This window comes from Lates calcarifer, linkage group LG10 (genome assembly GCF_001640805.2).
Source record: "Lates calcarifer isolate ASB-BC8 linkage group LG10, TLL_Latcal_v3, whole genome shotgun sequence".
In the NCBI taxonomy this organism is placed as follows: Eukaryota; Metazoa; Chordata; class Actinopteri; family Centropomidae; genus Lates; species Lates calcarifer.
The window spans coordinates 15,488,434-15,512,297 of record NC_066842.1 but is presented as its reverse complement, the minus strand read 5'-3'; the positions used below and the strand labels follow the sequence as shown (position 1 = coordinate 15,512,297).

General features: G+C 42.1%; 2 protein-coding genes across 3 annotated transcripts; one reads left to right on the top strand and one right to left on the bottom strand.

The window, feature by feature from the left end:
• The first annotated feature begins 86 nt into the window (after positions 1 to 86).
• nudt7 (nudix (nucleoside diphosphate linked moiety X)-type motif 7) lies at positions 87 to 2,097 on the top strand. Of its 2 annotated transcripts, XM_018664208.2 has the most exons (4): positions 87 to 647; positions 736 to 894; positions 991 to 1,062; positions 1,187 to 1,347. In XM_018664208.2, exons 1-4 carry the CDS (start codon positions 492 to 494, stop codon positions 1,211 to 1,213), a joined length of 414 nt encoding a protein of 137 aa, XP_018519724.1. In that variant the 5' UTR covers positions 87 to 491; the 3' UTR covers positions 1,214 to 1,347. The 2 variants fall into 2 exon arrangements, with proteins under 2 accessions (XP_018519724.1, XP_018519723.1); XM_018664207.2 differs by having other exon boundaries at positions 991 to 2,097.
• LOC108875349 (nuclear factor of activated T-cells 5-like) lies at positions 1,621 to 22,424 on the bottom strand. The gene is given in 14 exon segments (XM_018664206.2): positions 1,621 to 6,083; positions 6,085 to 6,236; positions 6,409 to 8,581; positions 8,674 to 8,858; positions 9,268 to 9,400; positions 9,531 to 9,583; positions 9,693 to 9,827; positions 9,987 to 10,159; positions 10,271 to 10,362; positions 10,364 to 10,462; positions 11,315 to 11,498; positions 11,669 to 12,299; positions 15,269 to 15,397; positions 22,049 to 22,424. Coding segments are annotated over 14 exon segments (4,464 nt in total). The 5' UTR covers positions 22,122 to 22,424; the 3' UTR covers positions 1,621 to 5,831.
• Between the last annotated feature and the right edge of the window lie 1,440 nt (positions 22,425 to 23,864).

The window sequence follows — 23,864 nt, the reverse complement described above, 5'->3', positions numbered from 1 at the left end:
ATTGCCGGGTGAATAATGCCGGTAAACATAAGAGTACCTTCTGACACGTTTAAGCTTGACCGCAGGAGCGTGAGCGGCAGGTTTGTTACCTCAGTTACCATGAAAGCTATTGCTTACATTAACATGAAGGTTAGCTTTTGTGCTAACGTTAGCTTATCGTTACATCTTGTGACGTAAAATCCATAGGACAGGCACAGCTGTTTTCTATTCCATAATTGTCAGACAGTATACTGGGGAGGGTACAACCCTGTTTTAACATGTCTAGTGTCAACAGATCATTAACTAGCTATTTAAAACTCAGTCAGACTCGAAAAACCACTGTTTGAAGCTGTGCATGAATCTTTTTTGCTTACGAAACGTATCTTTGTATCTTTTACTTGTATGACATTTGTCGGCGGCCAGTTTATTTTTGCTTTGGACTCCTGTTTATCGCGTGGTTTTTGTCGCTGCCCTACACTTTTCTGTTTCTGCTTTGAAACCGAGCAGCTACCATGGATATTAAAGAGGAGACGACAGCCATTTTAAAGCGGTTTGACATAGGAAACAAGTTCTCTAATCTACCGGTGCTGCCCAAAGCCTCTGTGCTGATCCCGCTGTTTGTGAAGAATGGAGAGCTGTGCACCTTAATGACCCTGCGCTCCAAGGAGGTGACCTGCATAGATGTTTGTCGGATGAGGGATTAACGCAGTATTTGTTGTTTAACTCAACCGTAGACTGAATTTTCTCTCTCTTTAGCTGAGGACCAGTGCTGGTGAGGTGTGTTTCCCCGGTGGGAAGAGAGACCCCAGTGACAGAGATGATGTGGACACAGCTCTGAGAGAGGCAGAGGAGGAGATAGGTCTACCACCTGATGCTGTTCAGGTGGTCTGTAGACTGTTCCCTGTCATTAATAAGGTAGGACATTAAAAATGACTCCCTGTCAAGTCAGCCATCAGGTGCTTTGGATCTGTCTTATTTTCCCTCATGTTTCTGCCTCACATCTTCTCACAGAATGGTCTGTTGGTGACCCCAGTGGTTGGATTCATAGAGGAGTCATTTTGTCCCTGCCCAAACCCAGCTGAGGTCAGTACTGTGTTCACAGTCCCTTTGGACTTCTTCACCAGCAAGAAGGACCACTTTGCTGCTCACGGTGCTGCTGGGATGGTGGGGCTGTTGCACTCATTTTATTTTGTGGACCCTGATTCAGGAAGCCAGTATCACATATGGGGCCTGACTGCTATGTTGGCCATACTCGTGGCTGCCCTTGCTCTGAGGAAAAAACCTGCAGTTTGATGTGGGTTTTGACTCTGAGGATCCATTTTCCTTCTTCCAACAAATTCTACATAAAAGACTTAGTAAATTATGACCAGGTCCATTCCCAATTTTAGTAATGCATTTGTGCCAACACAAAACACCTGAAGTCAGATTTGTTATATAACAGCAGTGTACTAATTTGCAGCATTAATTGTGGGGATATATATGCAATGTGAAACTTAACTTATATGTAATATTTGTTTGAAGATGATTTACACTTTCTTTTTTCTTTTTTTTTACTATTTAGCCTTAACAGGCTTTTTTTTTATAGCCAGTGCCTGTATAACCTAGAGGAGGGGAGAAAGGAACCAAATCGAGACATTCAGATTTTTATTAATTCATTTAATGTAGCAGCAGGATTACAGATATAAACAGAAGAGTATACAAATGTCCAGACCAAGGCAAAGTACATGTTAATAATAGTTCAGATGTATGAGAACACACTGGGGTTGACCTTTATCCCTACTGCAGGGTCTTAAGGCTAGATACTAAAGCTCAAGCTACACAGAACGGATACAACAGAACTGTTGGAGAATGTGAAATAGAAAGCGAACTAGGAAAAGTGAGCAAACTGATTACACACAAGATACAGCTCACACTATTGGCAATTAACAGTTATCATGGTTGCTCCATTTGATCAAGCATTTCACAGCAACAATAGTAATGTTGACAAGCACATCAACACGAGAAAGCTCTCCATAAAACAATCTCCACTGTCTCGTCCCTTTTACCTCACATGTACAAATCTCATGAGGCATGGAAAAAACATTTTCAACAGAAAATAATAAACAAGTTGACAATTCACTGGTGAAGCTGCACAATATTACGTTGAGAGTACTCACTCTGATATCTTGTGATGGATTTCCAAAGATAAAATGTTAACACTAAAATATATTTGTATGGGCTATGGTTACGCTTGTGTAGTAGAAATAAAACTTAAATCACTGAAAAAGTGTCCTGATGTTAAACAGTCCTCGAGAATAAAAAGGACAAGGAGCCAAATAGCAGTGACACAAAAGGGACACCAGTGAACACAGCAGAGTAACGGTTAAGTTATCAAGGCACACAAAGTTCTGTTGAAAGCATCACAATTGAAATTCAAGATACCCCTGCAGTATATTTCACATTTAAATATACATGGATATTAATTTACATGACTGAAGGACAAAACTGATATCGTGTAAAGATTTGTGTGCTATCTTCGCCACCATTAAATCAATGTTTCACGTGGTTTTTTCAGGTGGAAGTGGCTATTCGAAGAGTCAGACTGAGCATCCTGGATTGCTCAAAATGAAACAAATGGACGTGAAAAACATGAAATTACACCACAATCCAAGACAAAACAATCTGACAGATGTGCAGTGACACAAATGACAGTTGGTGCCACCCTGCCCATCCCCTCTGCCTCAAAATATATGTTCTTTAAAACTGTAATTGGTCCGATGTTCGATGTAGAGCAAGCTCTATGTCCACACCATGAGGTAAAATTTACATTCATGAAACTGAAGTCACAGGTTGGCTTTCTGTGTTGGTATGGCTTTAAGAGGCATTACTGTTCCGCACTTCCTCTGCAACATCATGTGCTCTTTAACTCCCCTAACCCAAGAGGAATGGAATGCTTGGAAACATCACTACTGCGCTCTAACCTGATCTACAGTTAATGGATGAGTCAAAGTGCCATTTGAGATGCATGACATAAAAAAGTAAAAAAAAAAAACAAAAAAAAACACACACACAAGAAACCTAGCCCATGTATTACATTATACAAATTGAGTCAATGTTAAAACAGTAGAATTATGTTCTAACATATTTGCTTGATGTCCACTTAGTTACATTTCTAATTTCAGTCATACGCTTCACAATAAACCTGCGCTTCATTTCAGGAAAACATACCAGCAATGATATTCTGTGCTATGAGCATAAACCAAAAACTTTTAGTTTTACAAAAATACTCTACATTTTGATACATGGATACAAAATTCTAAAAAAGATAAGTTACTTTAAAATGGATCACTAACAGCTGCAGGACAAAATAGTATGACTATGAAAATGTAAACAGATGCATATGTGAGCGATGCTACTCTAACATTTGAATTATTCTCAAAAATTGGCTTTTTTGATAAACGCCAAATTGGCTACTGTCATAGATATGGAAAGTACAGCAGTGTTACTTTGCATCAAAAAAATAGAGTAAATGTAATGAGAAATGTAAAAACTGGTGGAAATGTAGATGAGAAGTTAAAATGATCCATGAAACAAAGTACCTTTACATATCTTTTATAAATGTTGTACTTAAAACAAAACAACATGCTGAATTGCTATCCATGTAAGAGCTGCATAATTTAAATGAGTCAGTAAAAGTGAGTAAACATAATGAGGGCATTTAAAAGGACAAGTATGAGACAAGATGGCGAGGATTCACGTCAGGAGCTTTGGTATGCCTGGGTGCACTCCAGTCTGACCCCACAACAACAGCCAGCTCTCTAAACTCAACTCTGCTTCAAAACTAAACGATTAATGTCAGTGCTATTGATTTTAAGTATAAACTGTTATGTACTAACATCACGTCAGAAGTGCCCATCACTCCTGTACATAGCACCATAGATAGAATCAAAATGGCGGCCTCTATGTAACAGATATTTCATTTACCAGTGAGCCCCTGTTCACAATACAAGGGACGGGTACTGGGTGCCAACTTCACATGGTGCCAGCCTGCGCGCGGTACCAACACTGAGACAAAAAACTTAAATATCTAACACAACACAAGGAAAAACAGTCTCAAGTGACAGATTGAACAGTAAATAGTACAAATAGCAGAATAATGAAAATCCTTCATTTCAATGCACAATCTAAATGAATCGGTATTTTAGGTGTTTTGTCAGTGTGTAAAACACAAAGGCCTACTTACCACTCCAACACTGAAAAATGACAATGCTTTTGTGGGAATGGCTGTTTTTTTTGACAGACTTGACTGGACCACTGAGACTGAATACAAAGAGGGATTCAACAGTGAGCAGACATTCTATACAAAGTTGTCCTAGACCTCAAAAATATTCTGACATGAGAAAATGTAAAAATGCTTAGTTAAGATGTATTTACCTTTACAAAGACAACTGCTTTCTGTTTTTTTTTTCTTGTTTTTTAACTGGACGTTTCCGAGTACAAATTCAGCTGGGTCAGTAGAGAGCTGTGGACGGATATAAGGATTAGCTGGTTACACAAAAAGAGGTTATAAAGTGCTTGAGATAAAATGTTTATAAAACCACACAACACTCCATTTTCACTAGTGGAAAGTTTCTGTCTATCCACGTTAGATTGGTAAAGGTTACCAACTTCAAAACAAAAAAATACACACACTACAATGCTTCGTAAAATTTTCACCAAAAACGCTTCTGCAAACCCAGTGATGAGGCCTAAACATAATGAAAACACTGGGAGGTGCCTAAAGGAAAAGGCCAGGTCACATTATTCACCAGGTTGAATCTCATTTTTTGTGAGTGTTTAATTTTCTCTCCCTTCCTGCACATGGGGGAATCCCTTGCAATACCAGAATGTATTGATACCCCATTTTGGTGAGCGAGTTTATTTTGTTTTTGTGGAGCGGAGTTGATAACAACATTTAACTGTCCTCCCTCTAACAGAGTCTGCTCAGGTGCAGACTCCAGCCGTGTCCGCAAATATGATAGATGATGCAAAACATTCTACAAATGTACGTAACTTAATAGTCTTTACTCGTAGAGTATAATTTAGTCAAAGTGTTGACGTGCAAACTCAAGGGTTTGATTATTTGAAAAAGATCGTATGTTCTTTGTGATAAAAGAAGTTTAAATTAAGTTGCCGTGACATTATTTCACTCGTTTTTATGCCACATAATCTCCACCTATTTTCACTGTCGCTCCACACGATGGACTGACAAAAACTCTCCTCACCGACTCTGTCTCTCTGAGTGAAGTGAGTTAACGCACTCGCAAAATGAGATTCAGCCTACGTTGGACACTTATGTGCAATCTGATATTTGCTCCATGGCTGGCTATTTTTTTCTTCTCTGCCTGCTCTTCTAGCCTCGTTTCTATCACACTGCTATTCCTCCTGTTCCCTGTCACTCACATTCTTTATCCCTTTCCAGTTTTTCCACCAAACCTAACAGTTTTTTTCATAATCATCTCTTAGGCTCACATTATTAAAACACTCTGACAACAAAACACTGCATTTCTGAGACTGATGGATAAAGCAGTTATTACAGGCCTCTCTGATCCTGCAAGAGGGGTAATAACAAAGGCGGATTCATCAATTCAAGGACAATGGATGTACGAAGGCTGTAATTAATGATAAATATTTCATAAAAACAAGGAGTTACATGAGCTCATAGTTTGAATTTTAGATAAAAGGGGCATTTAATTCTTAAATATTTAAAATTTTCTAGGATTTGTGGCATTGGCACAAAAAACCATGCACCACCACATGATGTTAAGCATGTATAACTCTCAGCTACATATTACTCACTCCCCTTTGTGCCCACATTGTCCAAATATTTATGACTACTTCTGTAGGCTCTCCAGTAGGTCCTCAATTTTATCCATGTTTGACGACGCAGATATCGATGCCTGCAACTGATTCTGTAAGCTGCTCTGTATCTGTGTCTGTAGATTGGTCTGCATTGGAGTTGGTAGACTTGTTTCTATGGTTGCCTGTAAACTGGACTGCAGAGCTGTTTGTGTGTTTGTCTGCATTGCATTTTGTAGGCTGGTCTGCATGGCATTCTCTAAGCTGGACTGCATTTGTGCCTGGAGAGGTGTTCTGCAAGCTGCTGTGCATGGCGGCCGGCATTGAGGTGGCAGCTTGGGCCATGGGCTGGTCCAACAGAGGCTGCATGTGATTGGAGGTCTGGGGCTGGCTCTGGGCTGGCAGGGTGGGTCTGGAGGAATTCAGCAGCTGGGGTGAGTCTGGAAGGAAAAGGAAATGGTAATCAATGACTATAATCAGACAGCAGGTAGAGCATGTGATTGTGGCACTGGAACAACACGGTGGCAATACTGTATGTTTCAGGAAAACAAGAATTCAACAGTTACTTAACTCTGATTTACTTAGAGGTGGAGAGGCCCAAAATGATCTTACCATTCTGGATGCCAAACACAAACAGGTTGGCTTGTCCTTGTGGAGCCACATTCCCACCCACAGTTGTCTGGAAAAGCTGCTCTGGAGGCTGCTGGCCTGGGCTGCCTACGACACCCACACCACCTTGAACCACAAAGATGGTTGTGCCAGGGGCTGGAGCCTGGTTGTTCAGCTCCTGTGAGCCAATAGTGCTCTGCAGACTAGACAGAGATGTCTGTGGCAGGAACAGTTCCACAGGTTGACTGCTTGGGACGCTGCTGGAGCTTGGGCCCACCTGCATTGGCTGCTGTTCCTGGAACAAGCTCTGCTGTTGGTTTTCGGTGGATGTCGAGTTGCTCCCTGAGGAGCTCTGGTCTTGGAAGGACATGGGCTCTGCTGGCTCTGGCTGAGGGATTCCAACACTAATGCTCCCCATAGGGGAAGGGCCTTGGGTCTGGGTGCTGAAGAGAATAGTTGGAGGAATAGCCTGTGGGTTAAGATCTGTTGCACAGAGGAGCAGACCTGTCTGCTGGGGCTGAGAGAGTTGGCTCTGGGAGACAGGGTTAGCCTGTGAGTGGTTTGGGATACTTTGGAATAAGGAACCCTGCTGGGCCATTGGAAGTTGTGGTGGCTGTTGTTGGTTCTGCTGTGCAGACTGCTGCTGCTCCATGGGGGTGCTCTGCTGCTGCATTTGGGAAAGCTGAGCTTGGGGTTGGTTCTGAAACATTGCAACAGACTGGGGCTGGTTGGTAGATGTCTCCATGGAAGAGATGAATGCCAGCTGCTGCTGCTGCTGCTGCTGTTGCTGGGGCTGAGGGTTTGGGGACAGGTAAAGTGTTGACCCAGTGGACTGCTGCTCCGAGCTGAGACTGCCACTAGTCAGAACAGTCAGTGTATTCTGGAGCAGGGCAGCCTGGACCTGCTGTTGGGAGCCCTGGGTCTCAGCAAGGGGCCTGGGTGATTGGAAGAGCTGTTGTGGGGGAGATGTGTGGGATGGAGGCTGTGTTGGGAAGCTGGTCTGAATGGTGAGCAGCTCTCCGGCCTGTTGAAGGAGGGACACTGGCTGCTGTACTTGTGGGGTGGAGTGGATCTGGGGCTGGAGCAACTCAGCCTGAAGTTGCTGCTGCAAATTCTCCAAGACCTGCTGTTCTTGCAGTTGTTGTTGCTGTTGTAGGTTGCTCAATGCTTGATTTTGCTGCTGTTGTTGCTGCTGTTGCTGTAGCTGATGTTGTTGTAAATTGCTGAGTATTTGATTTTGTTGTTGCTGATCCTGAAGTTGGATGTTGTTAAGGACTTGCTGTTGTTGAGTTTGTTGCAACTGTTGCTGCTGCTGAATATTCTCCATGAGTTGCTGCTGCTGCAGTTGCTGTTGGTCTTGTGGTTGTAGTATTAGTTGCTGTTGGATCTGCATGTTGCCAAGGACTTGCTGCTGTTGCTGCTGTAGATGTTGCTGTTGTTGTTGATGCTGAAGGTTGCCAAGGATTTGCTGTTGTTGTTGCAGTTGTTGATGCTGTTGAAACTGTTGCTGTATTTGTTGTTGTTGCTGTTGTTGTTGCATTTGCTGTTGTTGTTGCTGTATCTGTAGCTGTTGCTGTGTAGACAGTGGATTATCTGTGGTCCCTAGTCTAAGGCTGTTCATGTTCTCCTGGACGTGCTGCTGAAGAGAGTCTGCAGAGGGAGTTGGGCTGTAAAGCACTGAGTTTAGTTGCTGTTGGGCTACAGCTGCCTCCAACACCTGCTGGAGTGTGGTGTTACCTCCAGCCTGTAGTTCCCTTACTGCCCTCTCAAGCTGGGCCACCCCTTCCTGGGGGAACAAGGGAACCTGTGACTGTTGTTGTTGGGGCTGAGAGGGAGTTGTTATCTGGGGCATGGCCACAACCACAACCCCCCCACTACTGCTGGAACTCTCAGGAGGCAGGCTATCCTGAGGGTCTCTGAGGAATTGCTGAGGGACTTCTGGTGTCACGGGAGGGATTGTGGTGTCTCCTGACACTGGGAAAGAGGTTGTGGGAGTGATGTCTTGCTTTTGTATGGTGCTGAGAGACTCCAGGCTGGGGAAGACAGGGGGGGCTTGGGGAAGCTCCACATCTTCAGGTTGTAGGGGCATTGGGCTCTGAAAAGTCTCTCCTCCTGGATGAGGACTAGAGCTGAGCTCCAGGGTCTGCTGCACTGAGACAAGAGGGTCAGGGGATGGCTGAGAAAAAAAGAGGAAACATAAATGTTACCAATTGTACTTCTGAAGTAGATATTTTAATTCTTCTTTCTTGAGAATGAATTGTATCTTACCTTAAAGACATCTGTGGATGGTGGATTGCTAGACACCTCCATTGGTGTGTCCTCTTGCCTTTTGGAAGGCTGACCAGAGCAGTCGGTTCGCTCAGAGGACATGGATTTCATCTGGCCATCAAATATACATGTCTTGACCAAGGAGGATCCCTCTGTTTTTACTGTCCGGACATTTGAGTTATCAGCTGAGGGCAAAAGTGAAAACATGGATGAACCTTGTGTCTGTGAGAACTCTATGCACTTACTTGAAGCTATATTCCTTGAACTTCACAATATATTAACCTATAAGTTTCAGTGACCAAGTGAATTCTGACATTTCAGCAATCCCGAAACATTTCATTGAAATGCATCTGCTGTAACTGAAAATAAACAAGATGCTGATTTATGCAGCCAATGCAGGTGGCAATTATTCTACTATAATAATAGTTAACAGTATCTCAAAAAATGGGATGAGCATGTGAGCCATAATCATAAAGCCCTATCTACACCTGTATGAAATAACCTTCAAGATGCTGCTAAATCCAAAGAGATTATGCCCACGTGGTCTGAAAATGATCAACAAGACAACCTCTGTGCTTGAATTGGTGGCTGTACCTGAGTCTGGAGTGTAAGTGAAGGGCTGGGCGTCATGTGATCTACCAGCATTGGTCATCACAAAGATTCCCACAGAGATGGGAGAAGTGATTGACTGGTTGTGGAACGGAGGGACTGTCACTATCAAATGATTCTGGAAAACATCAGAGATCCAAAAGGGCAATTACATCTTTAGTAGAATTCTTAAGTACGGACACCAAAAACAAGCAGTTTTAATACAGCAGTTTCTATTATTTAAAAGAAAAAGAAAAAGACTCAAAAACCTGATGAAAAAGGTCCATGTCAATCTTTGCTTCAGCTTGCCAGGAATTATCATCTACAAATAAAACAAATATTTCTTATTCTTCCATCAACCAGGGGATTTTCATGCAGAAACCCATATCCACATGAACACAACACTGACAACACTAAGTTGACTACAGCACCTGCAATGTTCTCCTGAAAAATAACTTTGGTTCCTTTGAGGAAGTTCTTTCCAATAATAAAAACTTCTTCTCCTCCTCTCACTGAGCAGCTGTGAAGGCTCTTCTTCAGGATCTCTGGCACCCCTGCTGGCTGGGCTGGAGAATGACAGAAGAGTGAAAGAATCAAAACTCACATGACATCTGGGTTTGTGTTTGCCTGGGCAAGACTGAAACAAAAGGAAAGAGTGTTCTGTGGCCTCATCTGACCTATCTGCCTTTGTAGCTTTGGACTGTTTTTTTTTTTGAACTACTCACTGCAGAGGATGGGTGATGAAGGGACCTGTAGAGTGAGGACGGATCCATCAGATTGGGGTATGCCAACTCTGAAAGCCAGCCTGGCACGGGTGCTTTTCTTCTTGGATCCTGCTACGCCAATACGGGCCTCCACATCTGCATTACGCAGCTTCAAAATTCCTACACAGTCCACCCTGTGGAAGCAGCACAAGATGGCAAATATATAACCACCACATAAGGTACATCTTAAGTATCAGCACTGCTATTAACTAATCCAAAATTATGGACAAAAAATAACCCCTTACGCAAGTGTCATGTCATTGCTAGGCTCCAGAGGGATCTCAATGACAGTGGTGCCCTCTATGTCCACCTCCTTGCAGGCAGTGGTGTTGCGTCCCTGTCACTCTGCAAGCCTGGTAGAAACCATGCGGCTTCACTCTGCCTGCGTCATTTGCTACGAACACCTGCAGCACAACTGGCTCATTCACGCCCTCCAACTGGAGGGGGGGAAAAAGAAAAATTGTAAATGACTTGACTTGACCTTTACTAATAATAGAAAACATAATACTACTAAATATTAAAGATGTTTTAAGCCCAAAACAACCCTTATTGTGGAGTAAAAGCAAAGTGCGAACAGAGTGGTGCTTTCCTTATTAAAAGCATCCATGTTAAGCAACAATAATGCACACAAAACATGCATGCTGAGAAGTGCATGTGTGTGGATGCTTGCAAGGGCTGTCAGAAAACCGTGTCTGGTTCTCACAGAAATATAAATGAATTTGTTCAAAGATGAACCTTCTAGCATCTTTACTGTTGTTCTCATACAGTACATGTGTACTGATGAATTTCAAGTTCACTTTGTTGAGTGTTTCATAATTTACACAAAATGACAACTGGGAGGTGCTCAACACACACAGCTAAGTTTTGTCTGTTGGGCACTGAACAGCCTCAGTGGAGCAGTGGAGGGTTAAGTGCCTTTTTAGTGAATGAAGGGCAGGCAGCTATTCCTTTGCTTCCCTGCCAAGATTTTTCAGTAGCAGGCAGAGTTTCTATATGATGATCTGGTTTTCAATTTCTTGCCCTCTGAAATCTGGGTCTGTTGTTGAATACAGAATGCGGGAGGTTAGCCATTGTACAATCAAGCTTTTGAAGTAACTGAAAACAAACATGTGCTCATGGGTAGTGGTTAGAGTGAATGGTCCTGATGTGTCTCTACTGGCATTCTCTTGTGGCGCACAGTACTCCACGCTCCGTGTCCTGTGTATCTTTGGCCTTATTCAGTCATTTCCAACTTAGGTGTTAATATTTTTCTTGTGTCAAGAAGCAGCCGGTGGCCTTCTTTGTCAAACCTTGACAGTGGGGAATCCCTGCTGTGTGCGATCTTTAACAGAACCTCTGCTGCCCTCGGTCAGATAGCGAGCTCTGTGCTGGGTCTCCGGTTGCACCAGGATCTTTAGCTCCTTCCCATCACTCCTCTGGGGGAACTGAGTAGACAGTGACCCACCCTTCACTGCAGTCCCTGACTCAAGAGAGCTGTGGGGCAATAAGAAAGAAATCACATGATGGAATTAATATGACTTCCAGAAATTAAATTACCCCAGACAAAACTAAATTAAATGACCTTTACTGTATTCCTGCAGAGGGACAGAGGTTGTCTGAGTTAAAATGCTGACAGAATGTGCATTGGACAAGGGTCACCCCACCTGGCCATGGCACTGGTCTTGTCTGTGCCCAGCTGGGATAGGACGAAGTGAGGGGCCTTGGCGCTGTCAGCATCAAACACATCCATGCTGTCCTCCGGGGGAGCAGGCTTGGGGCCAGGCCGCTGGCGAGGGGTGCGTTTTCTAGATTTGCGCGGGACCTCCGTGTTGTCGTTGTAGGAGATGGAGCTGATCAAGCTGAAGTTGGAGACAGAGTCGTCAGCCCACATGCTGCTGCTATGCTCCGAGTCTGGACCTGGTGGACCAGATATGGCCGGTTCCTCTTGGCAAGACATCTGACTGTCATCAAAAAGGTCCTCAGGTGGTGGGGATATGCTCAACACGGGCCTCCGTTTTGATGGGGTGTTCTGAGGCTGCTGGACTCCTAGCCCTGACAACACTCCTGACCCTATGTCTCCTGCTGTAGTATTTGCTCCGCTGTTGCCTCTGCTGGTGGCAGACACAGCACCCTCCATACCTTGCATCTCTGAAGCTCCAGCTCCATCCCCTCCAGTGGAGTGGAGATGCTGGGGGACCTTTAGATGGTCTGAGGATGAGGTAGAGGGGCCTGTGGATGGGACTCCCATGGCCAGAGAGGAAGAGGCAGAGGGGCTGGAGGTGGAAGAGGTGGCATCTGCAGTAGTATATACAGATAAATAAGTTAGTACAGATGTTCCGCACAGAGCAGGCTAGCAGTCCCATTCAAGCAGCTGAATTTGTGCATAATTTGTATTGATTTCCCCTCTTCCCAACTCTAATTTCAATAGACTGATGTGGGTTATATGCTCTCACGGTGCATGCGAGAGCTGTCAAGCATTGATCAAATATTCTGAAGTTAAAGTTGAGAAGGGTACTATAGGTCCCACAATGTTTTGATTCCTACAAAACCTTTCTCAATTAAAATCAATGTGACAAAACTGACATGCTTTGTTTACAAAAACAAAAGCAAGCTACAAATTGTTACATACACATTGCCAGAAAAAAAACATAACAAAATCTGGTCAAACTTTCTTTTACAGCTAAATTTGCAAGCTGGTAATGTGGTGCCAAATTAAATTTGCCAAGGTTGCCAGGGTTACAGTACAGTTTGTGCAATGTGCATTCAGTAGTAAACAGTAGTTTGCGCATGCCAATTGGAAGATTTGGTTGGGACTGAGCGTAGCCATGGAGACAGAATAAACAAGCCTCTGACCTATGGAGCAGTGAACTGCAGACCATTTTATATGCAGACACTCCCTGCCTCAGAGGGAACTTCCTGCAATAAAAACGAGACAGCCAATGAGCAACAAGAGAGCTGATCATTCAAGACTCAACTTCTGTCAATCAGTAAATTGGATGAGTTAATATACTGAACGAAGGAGTAACTTTTGAAGTTGATCATTTATAGACACTTTGAAGCACGTGTATTTGGTTAATGATGATCTTAAGGACATTACAGTAGTCATGCTTTTGATCAGCACTGCTTAGGGCCAGCTGGGTCAGACAGGATAGTGATAAGGTAGCGTTAACAAAAGCGCTCTCTCCAACATGTGGACCAGTTAGTTTGCTCTTAAGATGAAACTGAAGACTAGAAACCTTCACAGTTACAGCTGATGTTGACTGCCCTGAACCATGATCCAAGATCAGACCATATTCCTCTGCTCTGCTAAATGAAATTTAAAGAGACAGTCCATCGACTGCCAGGGGCAACTTCACTGTTTCATAAAGAGACAGAACCTTTAGAATTACTGAAAATGTCAGCTGCTTTCAAACATGGGAGTAGCTGCAATTAACTGCTACTATTGTATCTAGTTTAGTGTTTTTAAGAGTATGTATAAATGCGCACAGGCTGTTTTTTCTTATCGGCACTTTTTAAGGCATTTAAAATTGAAACCTAACTACACCAACACTGTCACACTGATGCACTGATTCAAAAGTGCTAATGCACAGACTCTGAACCACAATATTTTGTCATAACATGAGAAATGACAGAGATGACCATTAAAGCCAAAGCACAGTATCTCGATCAGCAGTACTGGGTTTCACGGTCTCTCAAGCTGGACCACAAAATAGTTTTTTAAACTGCCTAAAAAGCCAAGTGACAGAAAAAAAAACATTTAGCACAAGCATCACAGGGAAAGGTGCTGCTGAATAAAATGAGTGAAATGAGACAGAACAAGCTATGTTAGCATGCTGTTAATGCAAACTCAACATTTCTTGGAGCAGTTATTCAGAGTAGAGCTTTCCAGGAAAAAAAATACTGTGCATTACTTTTACTACAAAGAAACCACTGAGATTTTTAAAGTATAGCCGCTGCCACTAGCATAGGATAGTTACATATTAATTGAGTGTAGAAATTGGTCTAAAACTATATTCAACCGTTTTTAAATATCAGTTTTATAAAGTAAACTGGCTCAGTGAGGAGCTGCAGGAACTTATTGTAGTTGCACTTTGGGTAAATATCAAAGTCCCAACACACAAACATACATGCTGCTGCTGCCAGGACTGTAACATGCTAATCACATAAACATCTAAAATACCTAACAGGGTCCCCTAACAACCAGAGGCCTATACTACAAAGGGAGTTTAACCTACTCTGATTTAACTCAGGGTTATCAAGGAAAGTCGGGGTTGACAAACCCTGACTGCCTCGATCTGTGTTAAACGGTACTTTGATGGTGGTTCAGATGTCGGTAACTTGAGTCGGTGTTAACTTAATCGGAGTTTGTGCGTGTGCATAAAACAGTCGTGCACAGTGTCTCAGATGAAGAGCACATGTTAATACTGTCCGTTTACGAGGAATTTAAAGAGACTCTAACGACACAATGTAAAACCGCGGCTGCCAACAAAGACAGGGAGAATGTTAATGATGTTCTGCCTGGAATACTCAGGCTGTAAATGTATGAATGTAATACTGTTATGTTCAGTATGATGGTCTTTAGACAGCCTCTCTCAGTCGTTGTGTCAATATCAATTGGTTCTTTCACCTGTAGGGCGGTACTTAGGTAGAAGTAACACCTGCAACATCGAGTTAACCACAAACATAAACTGCTCGGAGCAGTTTAGAGATGCAGCATAAATTATCATGGCTGCAGCCCCCGGGTAAAACCTATACACCTTTCATAATACGGGTTAACCGGAAAGTTACTAAGTTACTCCTCCGTAGTATAGGTCTCAGGACTAATCAAAAAGACGACAACAGATCTTCACTACTTGGTTGTTTCTTTAATGCTGTACAGTATTGGAACAATTAATATTCCCAAAATATATTTAAACACAGCTTGAGTCCAACTTTAAAATTTGGCTTTAACACTCTTCCCCATCCCCCAAGTGGTACCTCTATTGCTTGGTGGAACCAGGGAAACCCCAAATACATTCAAATGAAACCTAATGATGATGCATTGTCATGCCAGCAGTATTAAATACCTTACCTTAAATACTATGCTAGCCTATATCATCTCATTCAGTCCCGAATATTAATTGTCTCAGAAACTGGTGAAAGGGTGAAGTTGCCCCCAGACAAATGATATAAGATCACATTAGTTTCTTCACCCTTGGGAAATAGTTTGGCAAGGGGAAACTGATCCCAGATCATGGTTTTCATTGGCTGAGCAGGTAGCTCACCTGAGGCCAAGGCTGCAGAGGGAGGAGGTCCCGCCTCTCCCCCGCTCTTCTGGCTCATGGTGGGTGGGTCGGTCTGGGTGGACGACGGCTGGAGCTGAAGCTCTTTGGGGAGGAGGTCATATACCGACTCTGCCATAAAGGATGAGCAGGAGAAGATAAATTAGATTCTGAAAAACATAAATCAGATCATGGTTTATTACTCTAACAAGTAACTAGAAAAAAATGTGGAAATTGTGCAACCTTTGAGGTAAAATTGCTCCCAAGATTTAAAAAAATAAATAAAACAAAACAACATCTGCTTTTGCTGTCAGTTAACCCAATTTGGTGTTTACATAAGTTTAACACCAAGCATACAGTATTGTGTACATAACTTCCCATGTCAAGCACAGGACATCAACGGTTCCATACTAGCCATCCATTATCTTGGCCTGGAGACTGAAGCTAATGCAGAAGAGCCTTAGGATGCACTAACACTAATGACTGCTGGCTCCAAACATTTTTCAGATTGCACTTAGATAAATTCAAAGATACAACTCCTTTTTAAATATAGTCAATACATTTTTTCTTCACAAGATGTAATTGCGCCACCACTTAATTTCACTTCTGCTAATGCAATCTTGGCAATAACAAAACAACTACTGTTCCTCCTGCAGGTGGGTTGTTGTTTCCTTGTTCTCTTTTCAAAAATCAGTGGAAGCAATTTTGGAATGGGACTGGAAGCAGACCTGGGTCTCATGATCAAAATTTCTCTTGCATCAACAAAAAATTCCGCAGTCAACACCGACACAGCACAGGGTATCTTGTGATGAACCAATTTAGCCTCCCATGGGGTTCAGTGTAATAAAACCTGCAGAGACTTTTCTTGATATTCAATGATGATTCTTAGTAGACTATAACCAACCACTGCAATTACACTGGCACAAACCACATTTGATGGCAGATGAACACATGATTAGGTAGTCCGGTTGCTAAGAAACAGGGACCTATTAACACCCTGACATGGATATTTCAGCTGTGCATCAGCGGCACCCAGAATGTGTAGTAGTCATCTGATACACAGCTATGACTTAGCACCAGCAGAATGGTGAAACTGACAAGACACATGATCTGGCACCTCTGTGACGTCAACGACGCTGAGGGAGTGACAAGACAAAGTCACCACAGTTCGCACAAAGAATTACACATTATACTAATTCACAAACACACACAGGCAAAACTTGAGGCTTTGAGATGGAGGCCCAGTTCATCCAAAGCTCATCTGTTTTGCAGGAATAGTTCCCTCAAAATGACAGAACTTCAGAAAACCATCCAGAGGGATAACCCTCCATCTGAGTCTGTTGTGCTTTGTTCATGGTGTGAAGAGAGGGAGTCTTTGTGCATGAATGTATTAGGGATTGACTTGCAACCCGACATGACCTCAGACTTGACTAATACCCCTGTCACACAGGAGATGTGTGTATGATGAGAGTCTACTGAATGTGTGTTCAACCTGCCTGGAACCCATTCAAGCATTCACATATGAACAAGCGTTGTCACTGTTCAGACTCACACTGTGACAGTAGGCTATTACACACATATTCCTGCCAAACAACAAAATACATTATATAGCTAATATAATGGAAATTTGTCTTTATTGGGTTGAGCATCCTATGACCAGCTTAGCAGGAGGGTCACAAAGCCAGCTAAGATGGCATGTATTGATAAGATCAAAATGAGTCAACATTATATACAGGATTTGTTCCAAATATTGATTACTTCATAGTTTTAGTTTGTTTGTATACTAATATCCTTAGTATTATATACAATGTTTAGTCTAAATATCTTAAACACATAAGGCTCATAATCAGTGTAAGCACAAATCGATTAACACACAAGTCATTTCACTGAGTTTGGGTATGTAAATGTGTTGTCTGGATTTCATTCAGTGTTTTGAATTTACTCACATGCCAGGCTACCTGGGGACTGAGCAGTATGCAAAACAATGTTTGTACACTCATAGAAAACTTTATTAGGAATACCTCTCAAAACAGTCTCAGTTCATAGTATGGATTTCACAAGATATTTGAAGTATCTCTTTGAGATTCTGGTTCATGTTGACGTGACTGTGGCATCCAAATGATGACTGGCTGGTGTTAAGGGCCCAAAGTTTGCCAAGAAAACATTTCCCTCACATTACACCCTCATCATCAGCCTGAACTGTTGACACAAGGCAGATTGGGCTCACAGATTCCCGCTTTTGACCTCCTACAATCTGCATGCCTGAGCAGAAATCAAAATTCATCAGACCAGGTTACATTTTTCCAACTGTCCAGTTTTGGTGAGCCTGTGCCCACTGCACCCTTCGGTTTCTCTTCCTGGCACCTGGCAGGAACATCAACTGAAGCTCCTGACCTCTATCTGCATAGTTTTACATGTTGCACTGCCACATCAACAGGTGCACAGGTGTCTCTAATGAAGCTTAGTGAATGCGTGAGTGTACAAACTGTTGGCGACATACTTTAAGTATAAAGAGATGTTTATACAAAAATAAAAACTTTTCAGCCAAAGGAAAAGGCCAAAATTGCGTTTGTTGTCGTCAAACAGCTGTACATAAAATTGACAAAAGACAAAGTACACAGGATGCATCTAAGTGAACTGTCTGTTGACAATATTTGATGGGTTTTATTCCATTCTGCTGTCACATTACAGTTAACACTGTTGATACAAGCTCTATTCATCAAGCCATTACTGCAGTCCCTTCACTTCTCTTCTCTTACTCTGTGGACAGAATAAGGTGCTTCCTATAGGCTACCACACATCCTTCCAGTGACCAATAATCGTCATGTCACATAAATCTTTACTTACCGTAGAAATGGCCTTAGAATGAACAATATAAACATTAATCAAACATTTCCCCTAACTCTGTGATTAATGGAGGAAAACTTCACAAAGAGTTACTTCACAAGACAAAATATTAGACTTATCTCAACTCAGATAAACTTCAGTTGACAAGGAAAAATTCCCTCTGTTCCCAAAAGAATACTGGGCACTGATAATGTTGTGGGATGGATTTTGGTGTTGGTCTCAGTTTGCTTTTATAGAAGTCAGATGACATCTGTACAAGTTTATGTGCACAGATCTACAAGCCTGCCAGAGTATGCCCAAAAAAATAAGCTGCAACACACTAGCCAGCCAGGGGGAGGACCGACTTTAACCTACACTTAGAACAATTAAATTACCTCATCTCATAGTTATGCACTGCTCACATTACACATGCCTTAAAGGTTTTGCCAAATGGCAAGGCCACCACTCCATTTTTATTCTTCGCAGCTGGCTTAGAGCTAAGACGGGGGATGACAGATGAATAGACAATTCATGAGGGCTATGTTTTTGTTGCAAATGAAAAAATATGCAGACCAAGAATGTATCTCAGTGCCCAACAATGGCTGCTTTAATTACACTCTTGAACACATAACGATATGCTCAAGCCAGAGTACTGACAAAAGAGCTACTCACTGCACTCAAACCACAAAGAATGCCATTTTTGGCTATTTGCACCATCTCTTGTTTACCTTGAAACTTAAATGTAATGTCAAGGAATAGTTGGATACTGTGTTTAGCTCAGATGAATAAATGAGAGCAATGGTACATGGTTAGAACTTCAGATGTAACTGTGTGTGTGTGTGTGTAAAACACACATCTAGTTTACATTTCTCCTAAAGATACAGGATTTTAACAAAGCACAGTGCATAGTTAACCTGGCCTGAATTTAACCACTGTTTAAGCTGTGAATTAACAAACTCAAACAGACGTGTGTGTAAAAAAAAAAAAAGTTAGAGGGCAGCATGCCTTTAAATGATTGTTTCCAGGGAGGACTTTCATTTCTTCTCATATGGCTCAGGTGACTGACAGTAAATGGAGCCTAATAGACACATGCACTGATATGAATACACTCAAGTCTGGAGCAATGAAATAAAAATAGAACAGAACAAAATGAAACTAAGATTTCATATTTACCATGACGATCTCTAGCCTTCCCACGGTTGTTTTCACAATGTACAAGAATGAATGTCAGAAAACAAATGGCTTGTTCTGCTGCCAGCCCAACACTATGGAGGCATATGGAGTTTCATTTGTTGTGCCCACGGATTTGAAAAACTACATCAAATCACAGTACACCATCTTTCATACAACATCTTTCCAGAAACAAAATTTCCATTTTCTCTGAATAGTCCACACACTGAATTGAACAGATTTGGAACTACTTTCCATTAAAGAAATGACTGTTAAAAAGAAAACGGTCAGGTTGTGCATCATGCAAAGTATCCATATAAACAAACACATATTGTCATTTTATGATAAACCAAATCTATGCAGAGCTGGAATGGATGTCCTGTGTGTCAGTCTCACTCAATGAAATCTGATCGCACAGCTTCAGCTCAAGCTTCTCACACAGATAGGCTGGTGTAAGATTTATTCCCTGTAACTGAGACTAAACTGTCTTTTTGGATTTTCTATCCATCTAAATAAAAACATTTGAAAAAAGGGAGCTGGATAAGATAACATACAAGTGGTGTAATGCAAAGATAAAACAATTGCATTACATGATTCCAACTGAAGCTGGAAGGAAAAAAAAGATAATGTTGAGGCCAAATAGATAACCCTTCTGCATGTATCAAAACAGCACACATTTTTATTGAGCATTTTTGAATGTTGGCAGTTGAGCTTCTTCTCTCTCACATGTAAACTTGTGAGTTGGTATATTTAGCTGGTTTTCATGAATTGTCATGTTAATAAAACAATCCAGAATTTGATGAGTGCCAATAATTATGCTACTGTGAACGTGACCATACAGCTGGGAAAAGCACGAGAGTGAATTTGTGATGCATGAGGAATATTTTTGTAATGAAAATCTGATACCCTGGATTAAAACTTAAGTTAGTCATGAGGCTCTCATTTTACCAATCGGTAACCAGATTGTACAGGTGTTTTCCTGATGTATATTTTATGGACCATACCATAAAGGAGACCTGTTATGAGTGGTATTTGTGTAATTAATGAGTAGTTTGAATTTTTTCCATATATACACTACAATATATATGTTGTTTGACAACTTTGTACTCAGGGCCCCTTGTCATTTACATTGAAATGTGGTGCTTCCTAGATCCAGACTGGGCAAATGGGGTCTCAAGCATCTGTTAAAAGACAAATATTTATTTTCCACTTTAATTAACATCAGGGTTCAGTAGTTCACTTTTGGGGTTTCATATTTGCCTCATTTCAAACTAAAAAAAACATGACCAACTAAATGGTGCAGTGTATTTGGGCAGGCCAAAATGTAATTTGGCCAGCTGTCCCCTCTCTCACTTACAGCCTCATATACATGAGGTCCCTGACTAGATCTTTGATGAGCAAGTCTCCTACCTTGACCCCAGCGCGAACACACACCCAATTACTGAGTTATAAATAAACAGCCATCATGTGATACAGTGTGACCATATGGCAGGCTCAACTGAGCATTTCAGGGTCACAGAGCAATGCTTTCTGCTGGCTCATGAGCACCCTATACATAACAGCCAGACAGATGTGGAACCAGCAGGCCAGACAGCAGGCAGGTAAAGGCTGTATTAGGTATTATTGCCAAAGTATTTGTTAACCATTAGCAATCAAAATATAGACCCGGACGTAAAACAGGCAGCAGAGGAAGCTCTGTCATCTACCAGTGTCCAGTCAAAATGCAAAATGCATAAATCCACGCGTCTCGGGTTACATTACCACAGAGCAGTGCACGACAACACACAACATACAAGGCTTACTCATGAATAAGCAATAGCATGTTGGCTGACAGTGTTGACTGGAAGATTTAGACACAGTTTCTTTACACATTAAAGTTAATACGCTTGTTAACACAGAGGAAATTATCGTACAGACTGTGGCTGTCGAGAGCCACAACAATACCCACTAACCCAGCTTACCACAGCAAGAGTTAACGGTCTAGTTCCTACATGATGCAGCAACACCCACCTAATAATAACATTACAGTTGGCTGACACGTGTCCAAAGCCTGTTACAGATAGGATACATTATGGCACTGGCGGCCCCAGTGGCTGCACCCCCTTATCCTGACAGGGAGACTGAGCCTTGCGCTTTGTGATGCCAATAACTGCATTCTTTCTGTGAAACCAGAGAATGTGAGGAGGATAACTCTGGCTCACGTCCACCCATAGTCCTAAACAACAGAGGGACTGTCACCAAACAAAACTAAACGGGAGAATACACAAAACAACACACATGTACAACTTTTAGACCCTTCTCTCGCGATAGGCGCATACATGCACATACATACACGAACGCACATACACACACCTCTGCATGATCCGACCAAGACTTAAGTACGTTATACCGCTGAACAATGTGGTGGCTGGAGAGCGACCTCACGTAGCTGTGGCTAGCTAATAATATGTACTTAACATACTGCTAGCCACCAGTCCACCAAAAAACTAACATCAGATCAAATCACGTCAATGTGATCTCACGTATCATTGTTACAATTAAGACGAAGAGCCTAGCGTATCATGCTCCTCCACGCGTGTGACACGGACAGCTAACCAGTCAGGTAGTAGCCAATGCAAATGCAGCTAACTAACTAAGCTAGCTGGGCTGGCTAACAGCAGAGAAGAAGCTAACTACTGCTAGCTAGCAGCTTAACGTGAGCTACCGAGACATTCATATTACTTCCGTTTAAACCAGGACAGAATGGGTTAGTTTCGTAACAGTATCCTTTCATTAGTAAAACCTTACCTTTAGAGTATAGAGATTTGGGGGAATTGAGGTCGAGATCCGAGCTAAGGAGGGATATAAAATCAGAGGGCATCGCAACGCTTCATCGAGGGGAGGGGAAGCGGACACTCTTTAGAAGAAACGAAGTCGGCTGCTCTTGGCCAATAAATATTGCGTTTTACAAGCGGAATGTTTAATATACAAAGTAAAACATCGAAACAGTCTTAAGACGACAAAAACAAAACTTTAAATACAAAAAACCGTTAACTAGCACGTCTCACGTTAGTGTGTATGTTTTTGCTGAGAGGAGACACATTTCATGCTACGTTCAGACGAACACACACAAACACACACTTGCCTACAGTTGGTCGGCCCACCTTCTAGCCCCTCCCCTTTGTGCTGGCTAGGAGCATGCGCTGTAGCATACAATTCACTTCCAATACATTCATGATTACAATTGTAGAGGAAATTCATATACTGCTTGGTTTGTATCTGTGAATCACTGTATCTGTATCATGTGTTTACATTACTTACAGCTCAGATAGATGGACTCAGTTCCAGGTGACGTGGAAAGACACCCATCTTCAGGTTCCCCAAATCTTGAATTTTCAGTCAAGTCCTACCCATAGGTGGATTATGGAAACAGGCTAACTGGCTGCAGGTACAAGGGCCCAAGAGGTCAGGTGGTCTCAGTTTGAAGTGACAGTTAATATTTCTTGTTTGAAAGTCACAGAGCTCAGCTAAGAAACAGACAGACAATGAACAGATGCAAAACAACTACATACACAAAATGACCATGAAGAAATACAAAATGACCAAAAAAGAGACACAAAACAACTACAAACAACATAGTCTGTGTAGTTGTTTTATGTTTCTTCTGTCTTGGGGTGCCATTTAGGTGGGGTGGGGGCCTTTTTCCCTGTCTGTGCCCAGGGACCCATTTTGTCATTATCTGTCCATGGTCTTGCTCGTTCTACAATATGTTCTGTTCCAACAGCCTCCATAACAGGCATCATCCCATAGAGAGTTTGCCAGTGGAAAAACTCAGCAAACTCCCTGCACTAATGAAGACTGTGAGATGCTGTAAGTAGACCATAAGTAAAGACAATCTTCCATGTGTTTTAGACACAAGTGCAGCAAAAACTGCACCTAACAACTGAATATGACCCCATCAAGCAGAATTTGGAGAAGAGACCTGAACATTTTCTCGGAGGTAGGGAGTAGCCAAGAGGTGGTCATATGCTTTTCTCTGGAAGGCAAACTGGAGGAAGTCTCAGTGTCTGTTTGCAATAAGCAAAATGAAAGTTGCAGTGGATTGTATGGAATCAGTTGCCAGGTTGAACAGGTGTCAGTGGATTCTTCAAGTCAGCACACAGATCCACATTCGTCTCATATTTCCTTGGAAGCCACGGTAGCCGCAATGGAGACCACTCTCACTGTCCTTCAGTGGAATAACGTAACCTGTTCACTTAAAGCAACAGCTGAATCACTGCACTAGCAAACAGGAGCAGCACAAGAAGAACTCAAGAAAGTAGACGAATGTGAAGACCAGCTAATTTCTGAATTTGTAACAATGCTTCCACTCTTGATAATTTGTTAGAGGGCAAATAGCAAGCTATAAAGCAGAGGTTGGATAAAATGTTTTTGTGTGTCCGTCACTACTGCAGCTTCTGCTTTATAACCACACTAAACTACAAATATCCAAATATATGATGACATGACTATCAGTTGGTTTGGTCAGGAGATATAAACAGCAGGTACAACATCAGTGGTTTATAAGGCTGGTTAATAGAGACATTCATTTCAGTTCAATACAAATACTTTGGCTCAAGGATGG

What these genes read in the sequence shown, in the direction of transcription:
- nudt7 (XM_018664207.2), top strand. Translation starts at nt 492, where the DNA reads ATGGATATTAAAGAGGAGACGACAGCCATTTTAAAGCGGTTTGACATA. An exon ending in TGACCCTGCGCTCCAAGGAG is followed by an intron (nt 648 to 735) that starts GTGACCTGCATA and finishes CTCTCTCTTTAG; the next exon opens with CTGAGGACCAGTGCTGGTGA. An exon ending in TGTTCCCTGTCATTAATAAG is followed by an intron (nt 895 to 990) that starts GTAGGACATTAA and finishes ATCTTCTCACAG; the next exon opens with AATGGTCTGTTGGTGACCCC.